The sequence below is a fragment of the Gymnodraco acuticeps genome, unplaced genomic scaffold, assembly GCF_902827175.1.
Source record: "Gymnodraco acuticeps unplaced genomic scaffold, fGymAcu1.1, whole genome shotgun sequence".
NCBI lineage: Eukaryota > Metazoa > Chordata > Actinopteri > Perciformes > Bathydraconidae > Gymnodraco > Gymnodraco acuticeps.
Genome location: NW_022989942.1, coordinates 1,197,102 through 1,216,571, shown reverse-complemented (window position 1 = coordinate 1,216,571; position 19,470 = coordinate 1,197,102). Strand labels below are relative to the sequence as shown.

The 19,470-nt window shown below is 39.5% G+C and overlaps 1 protein-coding gene across 1 annotated transcript in view; it reads right to left on the bottom strand.

Moving 5' to 3' along the window:
- The window catches only part of LOC117542447 (ephrin type-B receptor 1-like), a 104,339-nt gene that overhangs the window by 6,818 nt on the left and 78,051 nt on the right, over positions 1-19,470 (bottom strand). Inside the window, exons 14-19 of the mRNA XM_034210137.1 lie at positions 11,412-11,659; positions 9,368-9,435; positions 8,657-8,804; positions 7,789-7,938; positions 1,355-1,551; positions 1,095-1,253 (exon numbers count right to left, since the gene is read on the bottom strand). Of these exons, the coding sequence (XP_034066028.1) occupies positions 1,095-1,253; positions 1,355-1,551; positions 7,789-7,938; positions 8,657-8,804; positions 9,368-9,435; positions 11,412-11,659 (970 nt within the window). The remainder of the gene's footprint in view (positions 1-1,094; positions 1,254-1,354; positions 1,552-7,788; positions 7,939-8,656; positions 8,805-9,367; positions 9,436-11,411; positions 11,660-19,470) is intronic.

The window sequence follows — 19,470 nt, the reverse complement described above, 5'->3', positions numbered from 1 at the left end:
CAACAACACACACACATTTCTATCAGTATTTCTCTGTGTTGTGGTTGACATGATGATGACTGTTAGGAGTTAAGGGGACAGGCTGAGCGTCACCATGATGATGACTATTAGGAGTTAAGGGGAGAGGCTGAGTGTCACCATGATGATGACTGTTAGGAGTTAAGGGGAGAGGCTGAGCGTCACCATGAAATGTGCAAATTGACATAAAAATGAATAAAAGGGGAAAAAATGCTCCATGTTTTTTAGGCTGTAAACTTTAACTGTTATGTAAGCCAACTAGACAGACAGTTTATCACTCTTCCTCCTGTACATTAGCAGATCAAAGGCATAACATACTTGAATGAATGATAAATAAAGAATGCTGGAAATAACTGCATCTCCATTAGCCTATATGCTGCAGAGACCGTCTTCATGTCATGAATTGCAGCTGATGTTTTAAGATGGCAATTGGCAATTTGACTTATACAACATTCGCAAGTTGTACATTTGACTCATACAATAACCCACCTTCGAGTGATGCTCTAGTTTCTTCATGTTTTGTTTTTTGCGCCGGACTGAAACTGTCTTTTCACCGACATCTTTTCACCTGCACTAGTGGCCGTATCAAAGCCGTGATTGGTCAGATGTCGATTCATTACAACGGTGTCGGGTTACAGACGTGCTCCCCTTGTCACCTCTCACTCTCGCGGGGGATGCGTGGAGAACTGTGCACAGCAGCTGAGGCCCTCTGGGCGGGGCCCCCTGCGCAAGGCGGGGCCCCATGCAGCCTGCGTGATTGGCCTATAGGGAGGGGTGGCCCTGACGAGGCTGCTTATTGTTACGGCATATTTTATGACAGTTTATCAAGATATACAGTATGGTCTTTCTGGTGTTGCACTAGGTATTTTATATCACATTCAAAATAAGAGGAAATTAGATGATTCTGAGAGATTGTTCAGAGAGACAGACAGGCGTACACATGGACCAGCAGCCAGCCAACCAGCTGCCCTGCCAGTTGTCTGACTAACAAGACAGACTTGGCAGGTGAACAGCGTGAGACGTGCTGGAAAGGCAGACACTCAAAATCAGAGAGGCAGTAAAATAAGTGGACTTACTCGGCTGTGATATCTGTGACGAGTGGCAAAGATGTGAAGCCGGAGCCCAGGAAGGAGTCTCTGTACTGGGTCATCTTCAACGCAGCCAGCCAATCCTCCACGGAGCTCACGCTGCTCAGGTCTGGAGCCCCGCGGTCTAACAAGGGATGATGGGAAGGTCTGAAGGCAGTGGGTACAAACAAAAAGGCAAGGAGCCATTAGAAAAAAGGAAGAGTATAATTGTGTATGTAAATAATACAGTATTATTAATCTCTTCTCACGCAGGAGGGATGTTATTAGTGCCGGTTTTGAGGGATGCAGGATTGCGTATCATTTTGTCCAACATGCTGACGAGATCGGGGAACTTTGGTCGCGAGTTCCTGTCTTTCTGCCAGCAGTCCAACATCAGCTGGTGCAGCACTACGGGACAGTCCATGGGCGCTGGCAGCCTGAAGTCCTGCTCGATGGCATTTATCACCTGGAACACAATGAGGGGGGGAGGGGGCAAAGAGACAAACCCACTGAGGATTAAAAGTCGATATGCACATTGTTTCTGGGTTTTATCATGAGTAGCATTTTCAGACGCAGAGGGAAGCTGTTTAAAGCTCACCTATTATGCTATATTTTAACAATATATTATAGGGCCATATCTATACAAAACATGTCTCTGAAGTGCTTTGCTCAAAATACCAAACAGATCACCCAATTAGCCATGCCTCTGGTATTTCAGTCCTGTTACAAAAATGCTGATTCTGGGTCCGTAGCTTTAAATGTAAGCGAGCTGCTGCTGGCCACGCCCCTTTCCCCATGCAAGCAGTGAGCTCTATTAAGAGAAGAGTGTCTACTCTACGGCAGAAACTCAGCTAAACGCTGCCATGATTAAACGCCATATTATGTTCCAAAGCACATCAAGGATTATTTCTGAAACAGTATGGAGCTCAAACACTTTCTCTCTTGTGGGTTTACCACAAGGTGAGTACCTTTTATATCTGGCTTTTTTACACATATCCTCTCCAGTACAGCGTTAGCTCTGAATGTTAGCGATGCTTGCTAATGTAAACACAGACCATGTTACTTCCAAACATGTTGCGCATTGTTTCCAATACAGCGACGTTTCTGATAGCGGTTGGGCTGTGGGCGGAATGTTGCCAGGAGTTCAACCTAAAGCCAGCCCATATTTTAGTAATGTCGTCATGACCGCAGCAAATCTGGATCAGCTCTGTTGTACCCCCGATTTTAGAGATGTAGTTAAGGAGGTAAAGAGAGAGTGTTGTATTTTCAGACACTTTGTGAGTATCCTTACACACCGGGGACACATATTTATGTATAAAAGACATAAAAAAGAGCATTTTGCATAATAGGTGACCTTTAAGCTAAAAACAAAATCTCTGGTTTAAAGAATGTTAATACCTGCTTATCGGCAAGCAGACAAATGTAGCAAATAGCTGGTGAACATAGCGAAGCATACAACAAGATGTTTCCACAGATCCAAATAAATGCTGATGTTTCTTTCAATCAAATGGATGTGCAACTTCAATGTTAGCAACTGCTAACACATTTATCATTTATCAACTTTATCAACTTTATGAAGTGATGATATGTCAATGTGTTGATGCAGCGTTTCTCCACAGCCCCTCTGTGCTTTATGTTATAATATTAAAAACACAGTGAGAGGGCAGTAAACACATTTTACGGCTTCTTATTATATTACATTATATATTCTTTTGTGTTCCAGGGGTGATGGAATGTGTTTATAATATTGAGATGGATTTTATCAAATCATTCAAGGATTTGACGCTGTAAAGTGATTTAGTGAGCAGAGTCTGTGGGGAACTATTGCAGTTTGAAACTGGATTCAGGTGTAGAGGAGTGTTGGCCTCCACCCACACCCCCATAACCCACACCTTTTGATGAGGAGGCAGAGAGGGAATAAGAAGGAACCTAGACTGCATCAACAGCAGTTTTGGAAATCTAACAGCCATTTTTCCATACCCTTGGGTCCTATGGTGGTATTCTACTGTTTTAACCCACAATAAGGCGATGTGTTGTTTCCTATAATAGAAAGAGATACTGTTAGCTGGGGCATCTAAACTCTCATTTATTTGCATATTTTAATGTACACTTCCCATGCAGTTAAGTTGGTCCGATATGTATTTCAGTAAAAATAAAATTATGTTATTGACATAAATGGGACACAGGACGCACTTTCTTTCTGTGTGTTTCAATTATAGAGGGGACACACTATTTGAAAGAGATGTATTTTCGTCATCAGAGGTCAGTAAATTGCACAAATCATGGTTCTATATATTGCTCAGGATTTCAAAGGATTGAAAGAGGCAAAAATATCCAAAGCTGAGTCCCAGTCTCTTGCTGCTGTTTAGGGGACACCTTATATCTGGAGTTTTGATTTGTGAGCTTCTGTTGGCAGAGAAGAGAGAGTCTTCTCTTGTTTCAGCTCCTTTGTGATTTTGAAAGGTGTATTTCTAAAGAAGAATCTTGCCTTGTTCAGCTTTAATTAAAAGCACAACAAAATAAGAAAACTTAAGAGGATTCAATTTAAATGTGAAAACTTCATCTTGACCCAGCGTGCTGTCGCACAATATATCCAGATATTCATCGCTAAGCAGCAGTGACGCCTGCTGCAGTCTCTGATGTCGAGGCAAGTAGTTTTACACAGAGGAGCTTTTGATTTCATTATTCCAGTGCTTGGCTGAGAAAGATAAGGATTTGTCGAGGCTTTTCTGAGAAAACTTTTAGGCAAGAATTGTGTATTGCAGAGATGAGTGCAGAATGTAATTATCCCGAACATCACAGATTTCCAAAACTCCTTTGACTGATTGAGTAACTAGCTGCCTTAACACTCGTAACAAATATGAAATAAAGGATAAATTGCTGTGATCATTATCTCAAATTATTCGCCCCGTGCCAGTAATGTGAGAATCTTTTTTTTCCGCCAACTCATTTATGCCTACCTTAATTATGATAGTCATAATGTTTAAAACTCACACTGCTGTATAAATTCATTGCTTATTACATGTTCTGTGTTCTTTAAGGATTCAAACAAGATATTTCTTTCAGCTGTTTTCACACATCACCTATCTGCTATCATCTTTCCCAGTGTGTACAAGGTGAACAACATCTCTATAGCATCAGGAATCAGAGCAGCGGTATGGACAACCGTCTGGAGCCTGATAGTCAGCTACAGTACCATCTAATGTATCCATAATTAGGAATATGAAAAAGTACTACCCAAATTACATCCTAAATGATTCATGTATGATTTAAGTAAATGCAACCATTTACTTAAATCATAAATAAATTTGTAACCCAACGGTTACAAATTAATTTGCCTTCTTAACAAGCATTAGATAAGAATGTAGATGCAACCTTCTCAGCACAGTAAATATGAAGCTTCCCCCAGCAGCAGGTTAGTTTAACAAAAATAAATGAGGTTGCCGTGCAAACAGTGGACTCCAGTAAATCACTGCAACTGGTCAAGAAATAGTCACACATTGCAAAACCCCCATTGTTGTTTTGTATAATTATTGTAAACAAATACTTTTTGTACTTATTTCGTGCGCAAGAGGTCCGTACATTTGATAGGTCTTTGTGCCAAGCTTAAGTTCATATTGTGAACGTTTTCATTCTTTCAATTTTGACCTTGGTTGTCGCTGCTCTTTTAAACTGCAACCAATGAGGTAACAGCTGTATGCAATTTAACCACTCTTTGATAACTGATACCTTCCCCTAGTTTTTCTAAAAGCTGTCCTCTTTGCCCTAAATCAGGGTAAGCCAATCGTATCCCAAGAAGGCAGCTTACATCTTAATATAAGTAAATGTTGTTATGTTAATCCAGAAGTAAAAATACAGGGAGTTATCTTATTAAGGTCAATAAAATGTTATTTTCTAAAGTTGTATTTCCTGCAGGTCATTATTTTCCCATGATACCACATTACCTGCACATTATCTTCCATAGTTGACCTGTCCTGCAGCAGTGCTCTGACATGTCCTATACTGCCTTCCTGACAAAATGTGCCATTCTTTCTGTTACTTGATTACCTCTGCCTATTTATAAACTTTTTCCAGCTAACTTTTTTCCTCTTGGACGTGGCTCTTGTGTCCTTGCTGTTATTGTTGACCCAATTTCTTTATTTAAATTATACTTGTTCTGCCTGTGATTTTGAGCTTTTGAGGCCATATCTAAGCTGATGCTCTGTCTGTGACTGTACTGCTGCTGCGTTTTCAATGACATCTGCCTTAAACAAAGCCAAGTGCAATAGAATATCTTGAAATAATACTTCAAAATGTCTTTCTAAGCACTTCCAATGAATTTAAAGTTACCAGCCCGTGTCATTGTTCGAGTAAGCCTCCCGAACAGGAAACTAGGGGGATGCTGTGCTTCTGCCACTGTAAATTCAGCACTGGGGATTTGTCTGCTCGCTGCCTGAACTCTAGTTGACCCCGACACACTTCTCAGACTTTGTGCCGCATAAATTCTCTCCAAGCAATGCTGTCAATCAAAATAGCAACGAGTGTAGTAAAACATCACAGGTCTCTTTCATGATTAATTCATGTCTAACACAGCACCTGTGGTGGCTCTGCTGACAATTTCACCGTTCCGTGATCTTTGAAATCGCTTATGTGTGCGCCTGTATGTGTGTGTGTGTGTGTGTGTGTGTGTGTGTGTGTGTGTGTGGGTGTGTGTGTGTGTGTGCCTACATGAGTGTGGTTCAGTGTGTGTGTGTGTGTTATGTGTGAGTTCAGGGTGTGAGGTTTATGCATAGTTAATGCCCCAGCAAACCCTCGTTAGCTACAGTATAATGGTAACACACACTTTCCCCATCATTATACACTGTCTGTGCCATTATAAAACTGTCTCTGTCATTATACTGACTCTCTGCCATTACCGCTGCACAGACGGCTTCTTTTGCTGAGGAGCAACCATAGGGGAATGAGGGGGGAAGCCGCGAGGGGGGAGGTGAAGAGAGACGGCAGGGGGGAGGTAAGAGACGGGAGGAAGGTGTGAAATATTGGAAATAAATGGCTGATGTTGTACAGCTAGACATGGAAACCGCTCTCTGCTGACCCATACGGGGGTGTGATTTATTTTTATTTGTTAAAATGTGTGTCTGGTATTCAGTCCTAAAGGGCATCTCACCACTGATTACCCCTTCATTAATGGGAAAGCTAACAAGAAAGGAAAACTTCAGATACAGTACAGTTTAATGAGGTTGAAAGCAGGTTACAAATGCTGGAGTGGAACTGGGTGTCTTCAAATGCAGTCCACGAGGGAAAATAGGACAAAACAGCTCCAAATATTTCATTAAAGGTCCCCTATTATACTCTTTTTCATTAATATATAATAGGTCTCAGATATATACAAAACATGTCTCTGAAGTGTTTGGCTCCAAATACCAAACAGATCATTGAAGCATCCCATAATCCCCTCTGTTTCAGCCCTGTTTCAAAAGTGCTGATTCTTACTTTAGATGAAAATAAGGAGCCACTCCCCACGCCCCTCTGAGAGATATTTGGTTAAGAATAACACAATGGTGCTTTAGGAGATTCAGGTGATAAGGTGTGGGGGGGGGGTTACATTGGTTGGTTATTGGCTAATGGTTGCAAAACCTAGAAAAACAAGTGGCCAAAATCTGATCAGCTCATTTTCAGACAGGTTTTTATGTAAATGGCTCAGGGCAAAAGGAGAGCAACTATTTTTTCCAAAAAAAAATCAGAAATTCTTTACACAGAGGGGAGGGGACACATGTTTATGTATATAGTATAAGACATGAAAAAGTGGATTTTGCACAATAGGTGACCTTTAAAGGAAGTTACCAATCACGTTTTCCAAGTCAGCAGGGTTTGGTAAGGTTTTTTTCAGCCAAACATTTCTTTTTTGGAGGCTTGCGTTATTCCAAGGTTCCTCTGTGTCAAAGCCATTACATCTAGTTTGTAAAATGGGATTTGGAGTGCTTTGAAGTGGGTTTTGAGTCAAAACTAACTATAATCTGATTATCACATTTCAGCTAGGTATAGGAACCTAAAAATAAAAAGTGAAACCTCCTTTTCAATGTACTGTACGTGATCCCCTATAGCTTTAAACATTAAAATGTAACACCCAAAAGAAAGGATAGAGGTTGTTTTGTTTTGGTTGTTTTAACACAATAGCAGCAGAGACTGTGCACTTCTTTTTTAAATAATTACTAAAATAGCTAGCCTTAAGGCATACATGTAATGCCAAATTACTTAATTACACCATTGTGATGCCAACAAAGAAGAAGAGGAATACAAAATAAAAATGCTGCAGAAAATGGATCCCACTGGCAGGTAATTGGGATAAAGATGTCAAGGCAATGAGATATTCCCTGAAGAAAAGATCAACAGAAAAAAAGAAACCCCGATTCCTTTTGGACGGATGTTCCAGGAACAAACATTTCTGTGACACTTAAATTGATGTCCTCATTTTCCCTGTGCTTTCCTAGACATGCAGACACCCTGCTGTGAGAGACGGCAAAGGAAACAAACAAGCACAACCCGAGAGCGCGCCGACCTACACCCAACCCCAACACAATGAATGAAGCATGAAAACCCCCCAAAAAACTATCTTTGTGTTGCTCACGCACGCACGCACGCACGCACGCACGCACGCACCAACGCACGCACCCACGCACCAACGCACCAACGCACGCACGCACGCACGCACGCAGTGACTCACATCTTGGTTGCTCATGTCCCAGTAAGGCCTCTCTCCGTATGCCATCACCTCCCAGGTGACTATCCCGTAACTCCAGACATCTGAGGCCGACGTAAACTTCCTGTATGCAATGGCCTCCGGGGCCGTCCAGCGCACTGGGATTTTACCTCCCTGTGAGAGAAAGGAAAAAAGCGAGGGTAAGTGATGCGAAGTCTTGGAATGTAAAGCTCCACACTCATGGCACAGTACTAAATAGAGGCCACAGGCAGCATGTCATAAACCTCCAGGTGAGGACTAAATATTAACATTATGGTCATCGAGAAAAATACAGAGACATGTATGTGAATGCATACTGTTTTGAAACGCAAAGAGATAGCAAACAGTACTGAAAGAAAACTATAAATGAAGACAAAGCAGGTGTTTGAGCCTGTAGTAAGAAGGTTAACATACAACTATCCCACTATTTTTTTATAAAGTGTGAAGACATTGTGCTGATCTAGAGTCAAAGAAAGGAAAGGTTTCTACAGGTTGGTTTTGACTAGGCTTCACTCTCATTTATTGTATCAACAGTCACCTTGTGCGTAAAATGAAATGGTATATTTAAGATGAAGGAAAATGTATTAATGAATTATTGCTACAATATCCTTGTCTTTTAGCTTCTGACTTACTTTCTACATTACCTGTCTCGCTCATTTAAAATGTCATAATATAATAGTAACTATGACAAAGTTTGTGTTTCTTTTGGTTTAATACTCAATGATGTCACTTTTGTATTAAATCTTGCTGCATTTATACAATCACCGCTGTTTATTTTTAAAGAAAGGAATTTTAGCATCAGTGATTCACAAGGGCACATGTATTTCCCCCGTGTGAGTGTGTGGGTCCTCACCAGTGAGCTGGTGTAGGTCGGGTCAGAGGTGTCCTCCTCCAGATATCGTGATAATCCAAAGTCAGACACCTTACACACCAAGTTACTGTTCACCAGGATGTTCCGAGCAGCCAGGTCCCTGTGAACATAACTCATTTCCGCCAGGTACCTGGAACATCAAAAGGATTTATTGTTCCGATGTGTGTGTTATCCGTCGCCAGCTACCTGGGCTACTATAAAAAGCTAATGGGATTTAGTGTGTGTGCGTGTTTGTTATCACTGCCAGCCACCTTTGATCAAATAGGAAAGGGATTTTATGTCTGTGTACATGTACACGTTTGTGTGTTATCACAGCCAGATACCTGCAGTAAAACACAGATAGGATCTAAAGTGCGTGTGTGTGTATGTGTGTGAGAGAGAGAGCAGTGTTTCAAGCTGAAAAGCCTGACAAGTATGTGTGTTCATGTGTGTGTTTTTGTGTGTGAGAGAAAGACATATTTCCAGCTGCTGATGTCAGATTAAGTAGAACACATGATCAGACAGCCTTTTATATTCACATGAAATCTCAATATGGTAGAATTGGTATTGTAACTTAAAAACCTTATTTTACATGATTGAAAATAGTTTCTTCTTCATCTTAACAATAACATGTGTGTGTGTGTGTGTGTGTGTGTGTGTGTGTGTGTGTGTGTGTGTGTGTGTGTGTGTGTGTGTGTGTGTGTGTGTGTGTACCTCATTCCAGACGTGATGCCTCTCAGCATACCCACCAGCTGGATCACTGGGAACTGCCCATCATTTTGCTGTAAAACCATAAAGAGTGACAGGATTGTTTTTTTGTTTCTTTTATCAGAATGTGTTCATATTAGTTATTTGAAGAACATCAAATTCAATTCAGTATTACACATAATAAGTCATGATAGGAGATTTAACCATTTCTGAAGGAATTAAAGCACCTCTTTCAAACCAGATGACAGTTTCATGTTACAAACATTTAAAAGTGGTTAATCTGAAGTCTTATTCAATAACAGAATTTGAGGTTATATCAGACATTTATTTAAAAAGCAACCCAAAGATTATCCAGCAGAAGATGGAAAAACCAACAGAAAGCACACATATCTTCAGGAGCTGCAGGCTTGTTGTTGTTACGAGACATGTTGACGAAACCCAGAACCTTTTTAGCTATTTTACTCTCTTATAAACATCACTGACATCCCTGCTGACATAGTTGCAGTAGAAGTGGTGTGTGTGTGTCTTTTAATTCACTTTGTGCATCAAACTGAGCTTTTGATGCTCCTCTAGCCTAATCCTCTGCAGAGAAAACCTTCTTCTAGACACACACACACACACACACACACACACACACACACACACACACACACACACACACACACACACACACACACACACACACACACACACACACACACACACACACACACACACACACACACACACACACACACACACACACACACACACACACACACACACACACACACACACACACACACACACACACACACACACACACACACACACACACACACACACACACACACACACACACACACACACACACACACACACACACACACACACACACACACACACACACACACACACCCCTCTGGGTCTTGAGGCTGCAAGATGGTCACGCAAGGACAGCAACACCATTGTGATCGATCAATGTGTGTGCGTGAATGAGTCCGCGGATGATTTCTGAGTCAAAAGGGGACCAAACATGAAGAAAGGAAAGGAGGGAAGGATCAAAGGGACGGACACACTGACAGACAGACGTGCAGGAAGAGGAGGAAGGAGCCCAGGAAGGGAGAGAGGAGGAGAAGAGGATTTACTGTCTTTTCTTGAAAAAACCCATTCCTTCTCAACTTTGTTTCCGTTTGGATTGTACTTTATGTGATTTTTGACCAAAGATAAATGTGCTCATAGATTCGGCAAGAACATTATATGAACACGTACAGTATTTAAGTGCTTCTTAACTATTTCACAAACATGATGTTAATGGTCTCTTCATTATTCATACATATGTTCTTCAACACCTTTAATTTGTTTGAAAAATGACACCTACTGTATACAACCTTGTGTTGGAAAGAATGTAAAAGTGCTGTCTCATAACTCCCAAGCTCATTACGGTGCTTTCATTCGTACCATAAGACTAAAAATGCTGATGAGGAAAATTTGACAAAATGTAAAGGTCCAAAATAAGGTGGTAAAATGTTTGATAAATAAATCCTACAAGTACTCTTTTACAAATCCAAGGCAGCACAGCAAGCTCAATTTGCTGATGAGGACTGTGTGAAGCTCACAAATACTCAAATATAAGTCTGCTAGCTGTTTCCGAGATCAAGAATTAAATGTCAAACTCAACTGTTTTATAGACGTTTAGATCAAGCTTAGTACAATATTCATTCTTTTATTGGATGGACTTTCAAAAGCTTCTCTTAACATATATTTAAAAGAAGCTTTTTATCAATGTTATAACATAAGCTATTGTTTTAAACATGTCTTATCTATTTCAAAAATAAATGTATATATCATGTATTTTTATTTATAATTTCTGATTAGATTTGCCTCCTTGCATTCCCGATGTTTGTGATTTGTGGTTCAAGCAGAGTAATTATTTCTGCCCTTCCTCTGCACAACATAAAAAAAGAAATTAAGAAAATATATTTGTTTCAATATAACATAACATGCAGCAGTACACTGTTAAAATGGTTATATCTGTTTGTATCTGTGTGTACAGATGTGTGTTTTTTACCCTGAGAAATGAATCAAGAGCTCCGTTTTCCATGAACTCTGTGATGATCATCGTGGGCCTGTTCTTGGTGACCACGCCCTCCAGTCTGATGATGTTCGGTTGGTCAAACTGGCCCATGATGGATGCCTCGGACAGGAAGTCCCTCCTCTGCCTCTCAGAGAAGCCGACCTTCAGGGTCTTTATGGCCACAGGAATCTCTTTCTTCCCGACCGGCTTCAGGCGACCTTTGTACACCTCCCCAAACTCACCTGAGGAAAACATGAAATTAAAGTATCCTGTCTAAGAGCAAATTAAAAAAGGTACAGTATACACATACAGTTTATGACTGTTCAGATGTTCAAACCATTTAGTGAGCATTCATTATTAAAATCCCCCTTCAATGAGACCAGAAGCAGCATATTGTCCTTTACAGCAGAGAGGTGTTAAACACATAAACACTCTCAGTGGTGGGAGCTGCTCTCTGCACGCTCAAACTGATCTGAGCAGCTTTGCTCGAGCAGATTGAGGTCGGGGGCTTTGCTCAAGGGGACATTGATGGTATTTTTGCAGACCAAAAGAACAACAGAGTTGAATCCCCTCAAAAGCTCGTCTCAGGGGAAGAAAAGGTTTGTAGCAAAGGTGGCAAACAAGATAAAAGGGACAATGCCATTATAATTGTGAAGGTATTTGGCTTTGCACACCGCATCTGATCTGGGTTAAACAAAGGCAGCAAGCAACTGTAATGAAATACATTTTTACATAAAACAAAGGTTAATCCGTGCCTGCAGTTTAATTTGTCAAAAGCATTTTCTACCCCTGTTCATGTGCCCTGAAACATCAATTTTATTTTGTTGTGGTCACATAGGATACCATCTTTTTTGTTAGCTATGCAGGTTAGTAGGCATTTGCTGCCTGAGAAGTGAGCAGGAGTCAGATAGGACTATTATAATGTTTACTCTACAGTATTACAACCTTTCATTATACAGTAATGATATCATCAGAGTTATTGACGACTAAGTTTGTGTTATTATTATTGATCAGAACTCGATCGTCAGACAATGCTTTCCTGTTTTTCCGAACGGTAACACTGGAAGGCTGACAATCATATAGGCCGTCATTGTCATTCAAATACAGGGATAAAGGTGGGCATGTTCAGACCTTCATAGTATTACAAAAGGTTGTTAACTTTAAATGGAAAAGAGGAATGGCAATGAGAGAAGAGAAAGGGGAGTTCAAACCCAAAATGTAACTTAATTAGCTGAAAACACATATTGGAAGGGGTTAAAGTTGTAAGTCAAAAATACGGGAAAAAAACGGCAACATATCAATAAAAAAGTAAAGCCTTTGCTGCTTTATCATCTAATTTTTATTATAAACCATCATTTACAAAATGAACATCATTCTGTATTAATGCATACTTTAAACTAGCAATTTAGAACATCACTTTGTCCTACAAATAATAACTGCAGTAACAGTTCAAGTAAGCAAAAGGGCAGTTTTCTCATAGACTTCCATACAATAGGACAATCGGAAATTGGAGTTGACCTCTGCTGGCAGTAAGAATGCCGATTTGAGCCACTTCACACTGGCTTTATTTTTCAGACCCCAGAGGTTGCCGCTTGGTTGGACGCATCAGTGCAGTGTCCCAGCATGCATTATGTTCACAACAAACATCAAAAAGTGTGGAGGGGAAACTGCCATGGTGTGAAAAATAATATTCTATTTCATGATACTTAGTGTTCCTCACATTTCCTTCCATAGTTTAGTTTTGTTGTTGTGGACTGTTAAACTAAAAGCTCCAGGAGGTTATCTTCGTCGTGTCTCTTCCTTTATTGCTTTCTAAAGCAATGATGTTGATCTGTTAATTGGTTGGTCATGGTTGGTTACAAAATATGAACTCTTCAACTCAGTGTGCAGAACATGTCCTACAGAGCTGGAGAAACAGATGTCTTTTGTAAAAATAAATGCAGCCATATGCTGCTTGGGGACATGAAAATTGAATATCGCTTCAAAATAAAAGTCCTCATCTCAGAGATATAAATCATGTGTGAATAATGGATGAGTGATGGGAATTGGATGACAGGCTGTGTCGTCCTGTCTCACTGTGATCTCTGCTCCACATCTCACCGCTCATTAAAACACAGCTGAAGGAGAGAGGGAAGGAGGGAAGAGAAGGAAGGAGAATAGAACGAGTGTGTTGGGAATAAAGAAAGACTGAAGGATGGAAATCAGACAGTGTTGATGATATGCAAAAAGAGGGGAAGAAGAATGGAGAAATAGACAGAGGAATGAAAACAGCAAAAAGAAAAAGGCATGTTCAGGTGACATCTCACTTTCTTTTCCTCTGAAATAGATTCAATCGAGGAGGAGATGAGAATTCGAAAAAATATTCCTGTTTTTTATTCCAAAATGTTGTCTTGAATCCACTGTATCTCAAGACACACTGTGATTAAATAAGGCCTGTCAGGTTATATATCATTGGTCCTCCATAAATTCAAGTGTTTCAGGATTTAAATAAAGTGCTTTTTGATGAATCACAGTTCTTACAATGTGAGTGATAGTAATAAGGAGAGTGGAAAAGAGGGAGAGGAGGAGGGAGTGAGGTGAGTTATTTTTATCATCTCCTTAGGGTGATCTATTCTTTTATCTTCCCTCCGCAATGTGTTGTTCCCCCTTGATTCTTTGTTTTAGCATTTCTCTATACGCAAACAAACTCTAAAACTCCAGAGGCGCTGAATTACACAGAGAGAGATGAAGATAAGAGGAAGTATCAAAGAAATAGAGAAAGAAGAACAAAAAGGAGACCGTCGGAGAGAGGAAGGAGGAGCTGCGGATACACTTTTACTTTCTATCGCAGCTGGATGGGAGAGATTAAATCGTTTAAGGGCTCAAAGTCCGACCACATTTCATATCACACAGGCTGATATTTTCCTCTCCCTCCCCGTCGTTCTCATCCCTCCTCTGTCACCTCTGGCTGAGGTGACAGACCTTTCCCTGAGAGAAATAAAGCGAGAAACGGAGGGATTACGGAAAGCCTCTCAGAGTGACTCAATAGAGCAAAGCTCTTACTCTCAGCGGTGAGGGTCTGAATCTGGTTGTGACCTTTACCAGCCCGAGCGCCATGGCCATTTGAGATTGGTTGATTTTGGGCCAAAGTAGAACACAAAAGTTATAAGGTAATTGGGGGATGACTTTACAGTTAACCCTGTAAAGCCCCCGGTTGTAATTTTACAACAGTACTTTTAAGTAAAAAAAGTGAGCAAATGTTTTTTTAAGAAAACATTTACATAGTCAAAAGGTCCTTTTGTTCAGCCTCACAATGCTATTGGGTATTAAATGTGTTTATAGGTCCTGCCCTCTGGCCATACACTCACACAACTTCCGAATCTTCAAACGAGCAACATCTCTTTGTTTTATTGGTCTGGAGTTGTCAGATTAAATTAAGATATTTTTGTTGTCATTATTACAATGTCTAGAACATGTACATATTCAGTTTTTGTGGAATACATTCATCAAATTTGATTTGGAGCAGCTTATGCCTTTGTTGCAATATTACATACCTGGGTCAGTGTGGTAGTCAAAAGGTGCATGTGCACCTGTCATTGCCCTTCTTATATGTTCACATATGGAAATAAAAAACAAATATAAATATAATGTCTTTGATAATTCACTATAACTAAGTTCTAAATGTGTCCTTGAATTAAGACCAGCATTGAATACATTAATACATTATTTCTGATAGCAGTATGTGAAATTATATCTCTAGCAATATTTTAAACTCTAGTTGTATCTTATCAGTTAATTAGTTTCAAAAAATACATTTAACTCTTCTCTGGTTCTGGCAGAAACAGTTATTTCTGAAATGTTTTAGTATGATAATTAACCTATTATCATTAGCCAGACAGTATTGTGTGACTTGTTGAACTGGTTGACCTGCATGTGCGGGTGTAGGTATTCCTTTTATTATGATAATAGGCTAAGCCAGGTAGTATTGTGTGACTCAAGTGTACAATGTAAATAGGATTCAGATGATCGGGACACCTGGAAGGGGGTGGTGCATGCATTCCTTTTAGTGTGATAATAGGCTAAGCCAGACAGAATGAACACTTGTTCCACCACCCTATCTATTCCTTCAGGTAATCTAATACAATATAATAACCATATGTATTATTGATACATATTTATTAATTAAGGCGAGACACCCCAGGTGAATAGGGTACATTTTTTAACTTAAAGGTATCAGCTAGAAATTTCTCCAGTTAATTACTTACAATAAGGCAATTGTCTTTTGTATTACAAGTTTTCTGAAATAGCATGTTTAAATATGCAAATTACCATTATCTCATTAAATATGCACATATTTTAACACATTTCAGGAATCGAAATCTGAACTTTGGATATAGCCAGATTCAAAATTCTTGTTTCATTTTGTAGTCATATTAGTATCTAAGGCTTTTACAGAAGGGTTATTGGATAACTCTTTTTATCACTCCATAAATCAGAAAATACTGTCAACAGCCCTAAAATATCCATTGTCGCCATGTTTTTAGGTATACAATGTTGTATAATTCAGGCTATGAATTATATATGAACAAACCCTTCTGTAAAAACCTTCATAATATTGATAGGAATATAACTGGAAGGTTTGGTGTATGTACGTGCTACTGAAGTTGACATTTCGAACTCAGAGTAGGAGAAAAAACTCATTTTGAGAAAACGACCTTTAAAGATTGCAGTGAGGCGCTAGCTAAACCCTCCTGTTCTTTGGATGACAGCTTGCGCATCGACGCACTCCGTGAAGGTATTTCATGTTCAGGGTCATTTTTTTTTTTATAACCTTGCTTCGTGCAAGTGACAATTGTTGTCGTCTTCTCTGTGAACGTTTTTTTCGCCGTTCTTTTGGCATTTTGAGATTTCAATTTCTAGCTGAAAGTTAACCAGGAAGTGTTTTAGCACACCACGTGACGCATCTGAACGAATCACGTTGTCAGAAATTGACACCAGCCAATGAGATTTCGTTTCTTGGTTTAAGACCCCTTTGTGCTTTCACGATTGGTTGCTGATACAAAGGAAATGACCATATTTGGATCCGATGAGATTGTGCAGGAGAGACGGAGCTTTCCAGCGATACCTCTGTTGACATGGTGCACACAGCGGTCGCGGTACTTTATGTTACGTTTGAATGCTAACTTTTGGTGAATTTAGGAGAAATCTACAGACGCAAATAGACAAACTATAGTAAAATAAACACTTAAATGTGTATTTTGTACGTTTTCCTTCCAAAAGCCTGAAAGAAAACATGTTATGGAATCAAAATAGCACAAAATCTCAAAATTGACCAGTACTTGAAAAACGATGTTTTTGCCTGCCGTGTCTCGCCTTAATGTTTCCATTTCAGAATGCCACCAGCAAAGAGAGGTCCTGGATTCAGTGTGCAGGATGTGATGCCATACAAAAAAGGAGAAAGTGATTTTGAGAAGGAATCAGAGGACAGTGACACTGCTATGAGTGAATAAGAGGCAGATGAAGATGCCTGTGGACAAGTGGACAAAGAAAACCAACAACCCAATTATGTGGACATCGAGCCCCAACCAAATAAACACACCAAGCCCTGTGACAGATATCGCTGGCTGCAAAAATATTTTATCAGTCCCAATACTGATTTTTCACAAACATGCAACGCAGCAAGTGTGACGTCCGTCTGTGCTTTTCCGACGACAGGAACTGTTTTTGGGACTACCATTGCATTACTATTTAATCAATGACTATTCATAACAAATATGACTAATGTGTGATTATTATATATCTCCAGTATCTCTCTTTCGCTCGCGCACACAAAATGGCTCGTTCCGCACACACACACAGAGTCGAGCTTTAATGAAACACAGAGACCCAGACGTAATAGTACTGTACTGCATCATATTATTTTCTAATCAATAATTTTTGAAATTATGATTTATTTATTACCATTTTTCCTCTTGGTCTCTCGCGCCCCCCTGGCATACCTCTGCGCCCCCCACTTTGAGAACCACTGGTTTAGGGTATGACTCACATATCCCTAATTATTCAAAATGATCTGCACAAGATCTTGAACTATATACTTAATAATAACCAATGTTGGGAATAACTCGCTACAAAGTAACGCGTTACAGTAATTAGATTACATCTGTCTGTAACGCAGTAGTGTAACGCTTTATTGTTGGTTCAGCAGTAATTACATTACAGTGACTACGCACAAAATTATCTCGTTACTTGCGTTACATTTAATGTCTTCGACTATCTGCATAATGGGAGAACACAAAATGATATCAAACGTCCCTTTTCACATAGCAGAGATAAACAGGCGCAGCAAACATCGTGGAGGAAATGTTGCCTGTTTCATTATTACATCCATGGTTTCCTCGGTGAACTTTCTGAAACATATCGAGCAAGAAATACGTAACGGGCAGCCGCCATCAGACAGGAACACTTTTGCAAGCAACCTGGACCAGTGTTATGATGATGAAACTGAGCTAAAGAAAACACGGCTGATGTTCAAACAAAGAGCAGAAAACAGAGGTATTGTGTTGTCTTTATTAGATTAAGGATTTGTGCTGATCCGGCATACATGAGGTTTAACTTCATTTTATTATTTCTCATCTGATTTATGTTGCATCTCAGGTGATTAAAGAGTAATCCAAAAGTAATGTTACTAAATACTTTCAGCAGTGAGTAACTAATAAGTAAAGTAAGGGATACTTTTTTCTAAAGTAACTAGTAGTGTGTAATGCGTTCTTTGAGTAACTGCCCCAACAATGATAATAACCTTTTTTAGGTAATTAAATTACACTATCTCTATCATGTTTAATACGTTGTTTCTGTCGACTTTCTATATGCGAAAATGTCTGTGGTAATCTATTTAAAAAAAACATGAGTGCAATACAAACTAGAATAATAATAGATTTGATTTTCAAACAAGGACAGGACTACAAGATTAGGTCCCAATGCAGGGACCCAGCTTAGTTAATATTTTAAATGAAGTCTTAAAAGTACTGACTGAGCCGTGGCCTTTAGGAGTCTGATGCTCTGAGGCAGTTCAGTGACTTTGCCCCTGTACTGAGTGGCATTGAGCTGCGTGTTAAAGAGTTCAAAATGTAACATGGAGATGAATGATATATGGCTATGACTTTAAGACCTTGAAATGTTATCACACATTTGATGCAATAATCCACATTAAGTATTAATATCACCTACAGAGTTTAATGATATTCTCTAGTATTTTGTAATCCCAAATTTCAATGCAATTTCATTATTGAAAAAAAGTTGTATCTGAGAAGTTGTTTCTTTTAACACATGTACCTGTAAAACTGATTGGATGGTGATGAGTGGATGCTCCTCTGGTTTAAATGGAGGCACACTGAATTTTGTGATCATATTTATGACCTTGTTTGGTGGGTTTTAGCATATTTTTACATATTTGTTCTTGATGTTTTATGCATTCTATTACGTTTTTTATGAATGTTATGCTAAAAAGTGAGTGTGTTTAGCATCTAACTTGGACCCCTTGGAGACAATAAATCGTTAGTGAAATGATTGAAGATGTTGCATAGATTCAGTATGCAGGGATCTGTTGCTAAAATAAGGCTTTTGATCTTAGCAGCTGTAAAATGTGTCCTTATTTTTGGTTTCTTATTATCTCCGCCAAGGACATTATGTTTTTCTGTTTGTTTGTTAGCAGGGTTATAGAAAAACCTGCAGACCCGATTTTCATTAAACTTGGAAAGGGGAAGAATATGAAATGTTGCTTAAGATCGGAATCAATACGAGGATACACACATTATTTTTCTCCTACGACCACCAAGCTTTCCGAGTGCCCTTCTTGTTTTCATCCTTTTTCCAACCGAACAGCTAACACGGTGCTCCCTTAAAAACTGTTTCAGAGGATGCTCTGGGACTCCATTTCACATCCAACTTTTCTCCGTTTGCCGAACATCACACATCATTTTTACAGTTCAGCTCAGAAAGCCAAAGAGAATGCACGAAGACCGTTTTAATTTATTCCTGTGAAAGTTTTCAGCATGAATAAAACATCTCTCCTGAC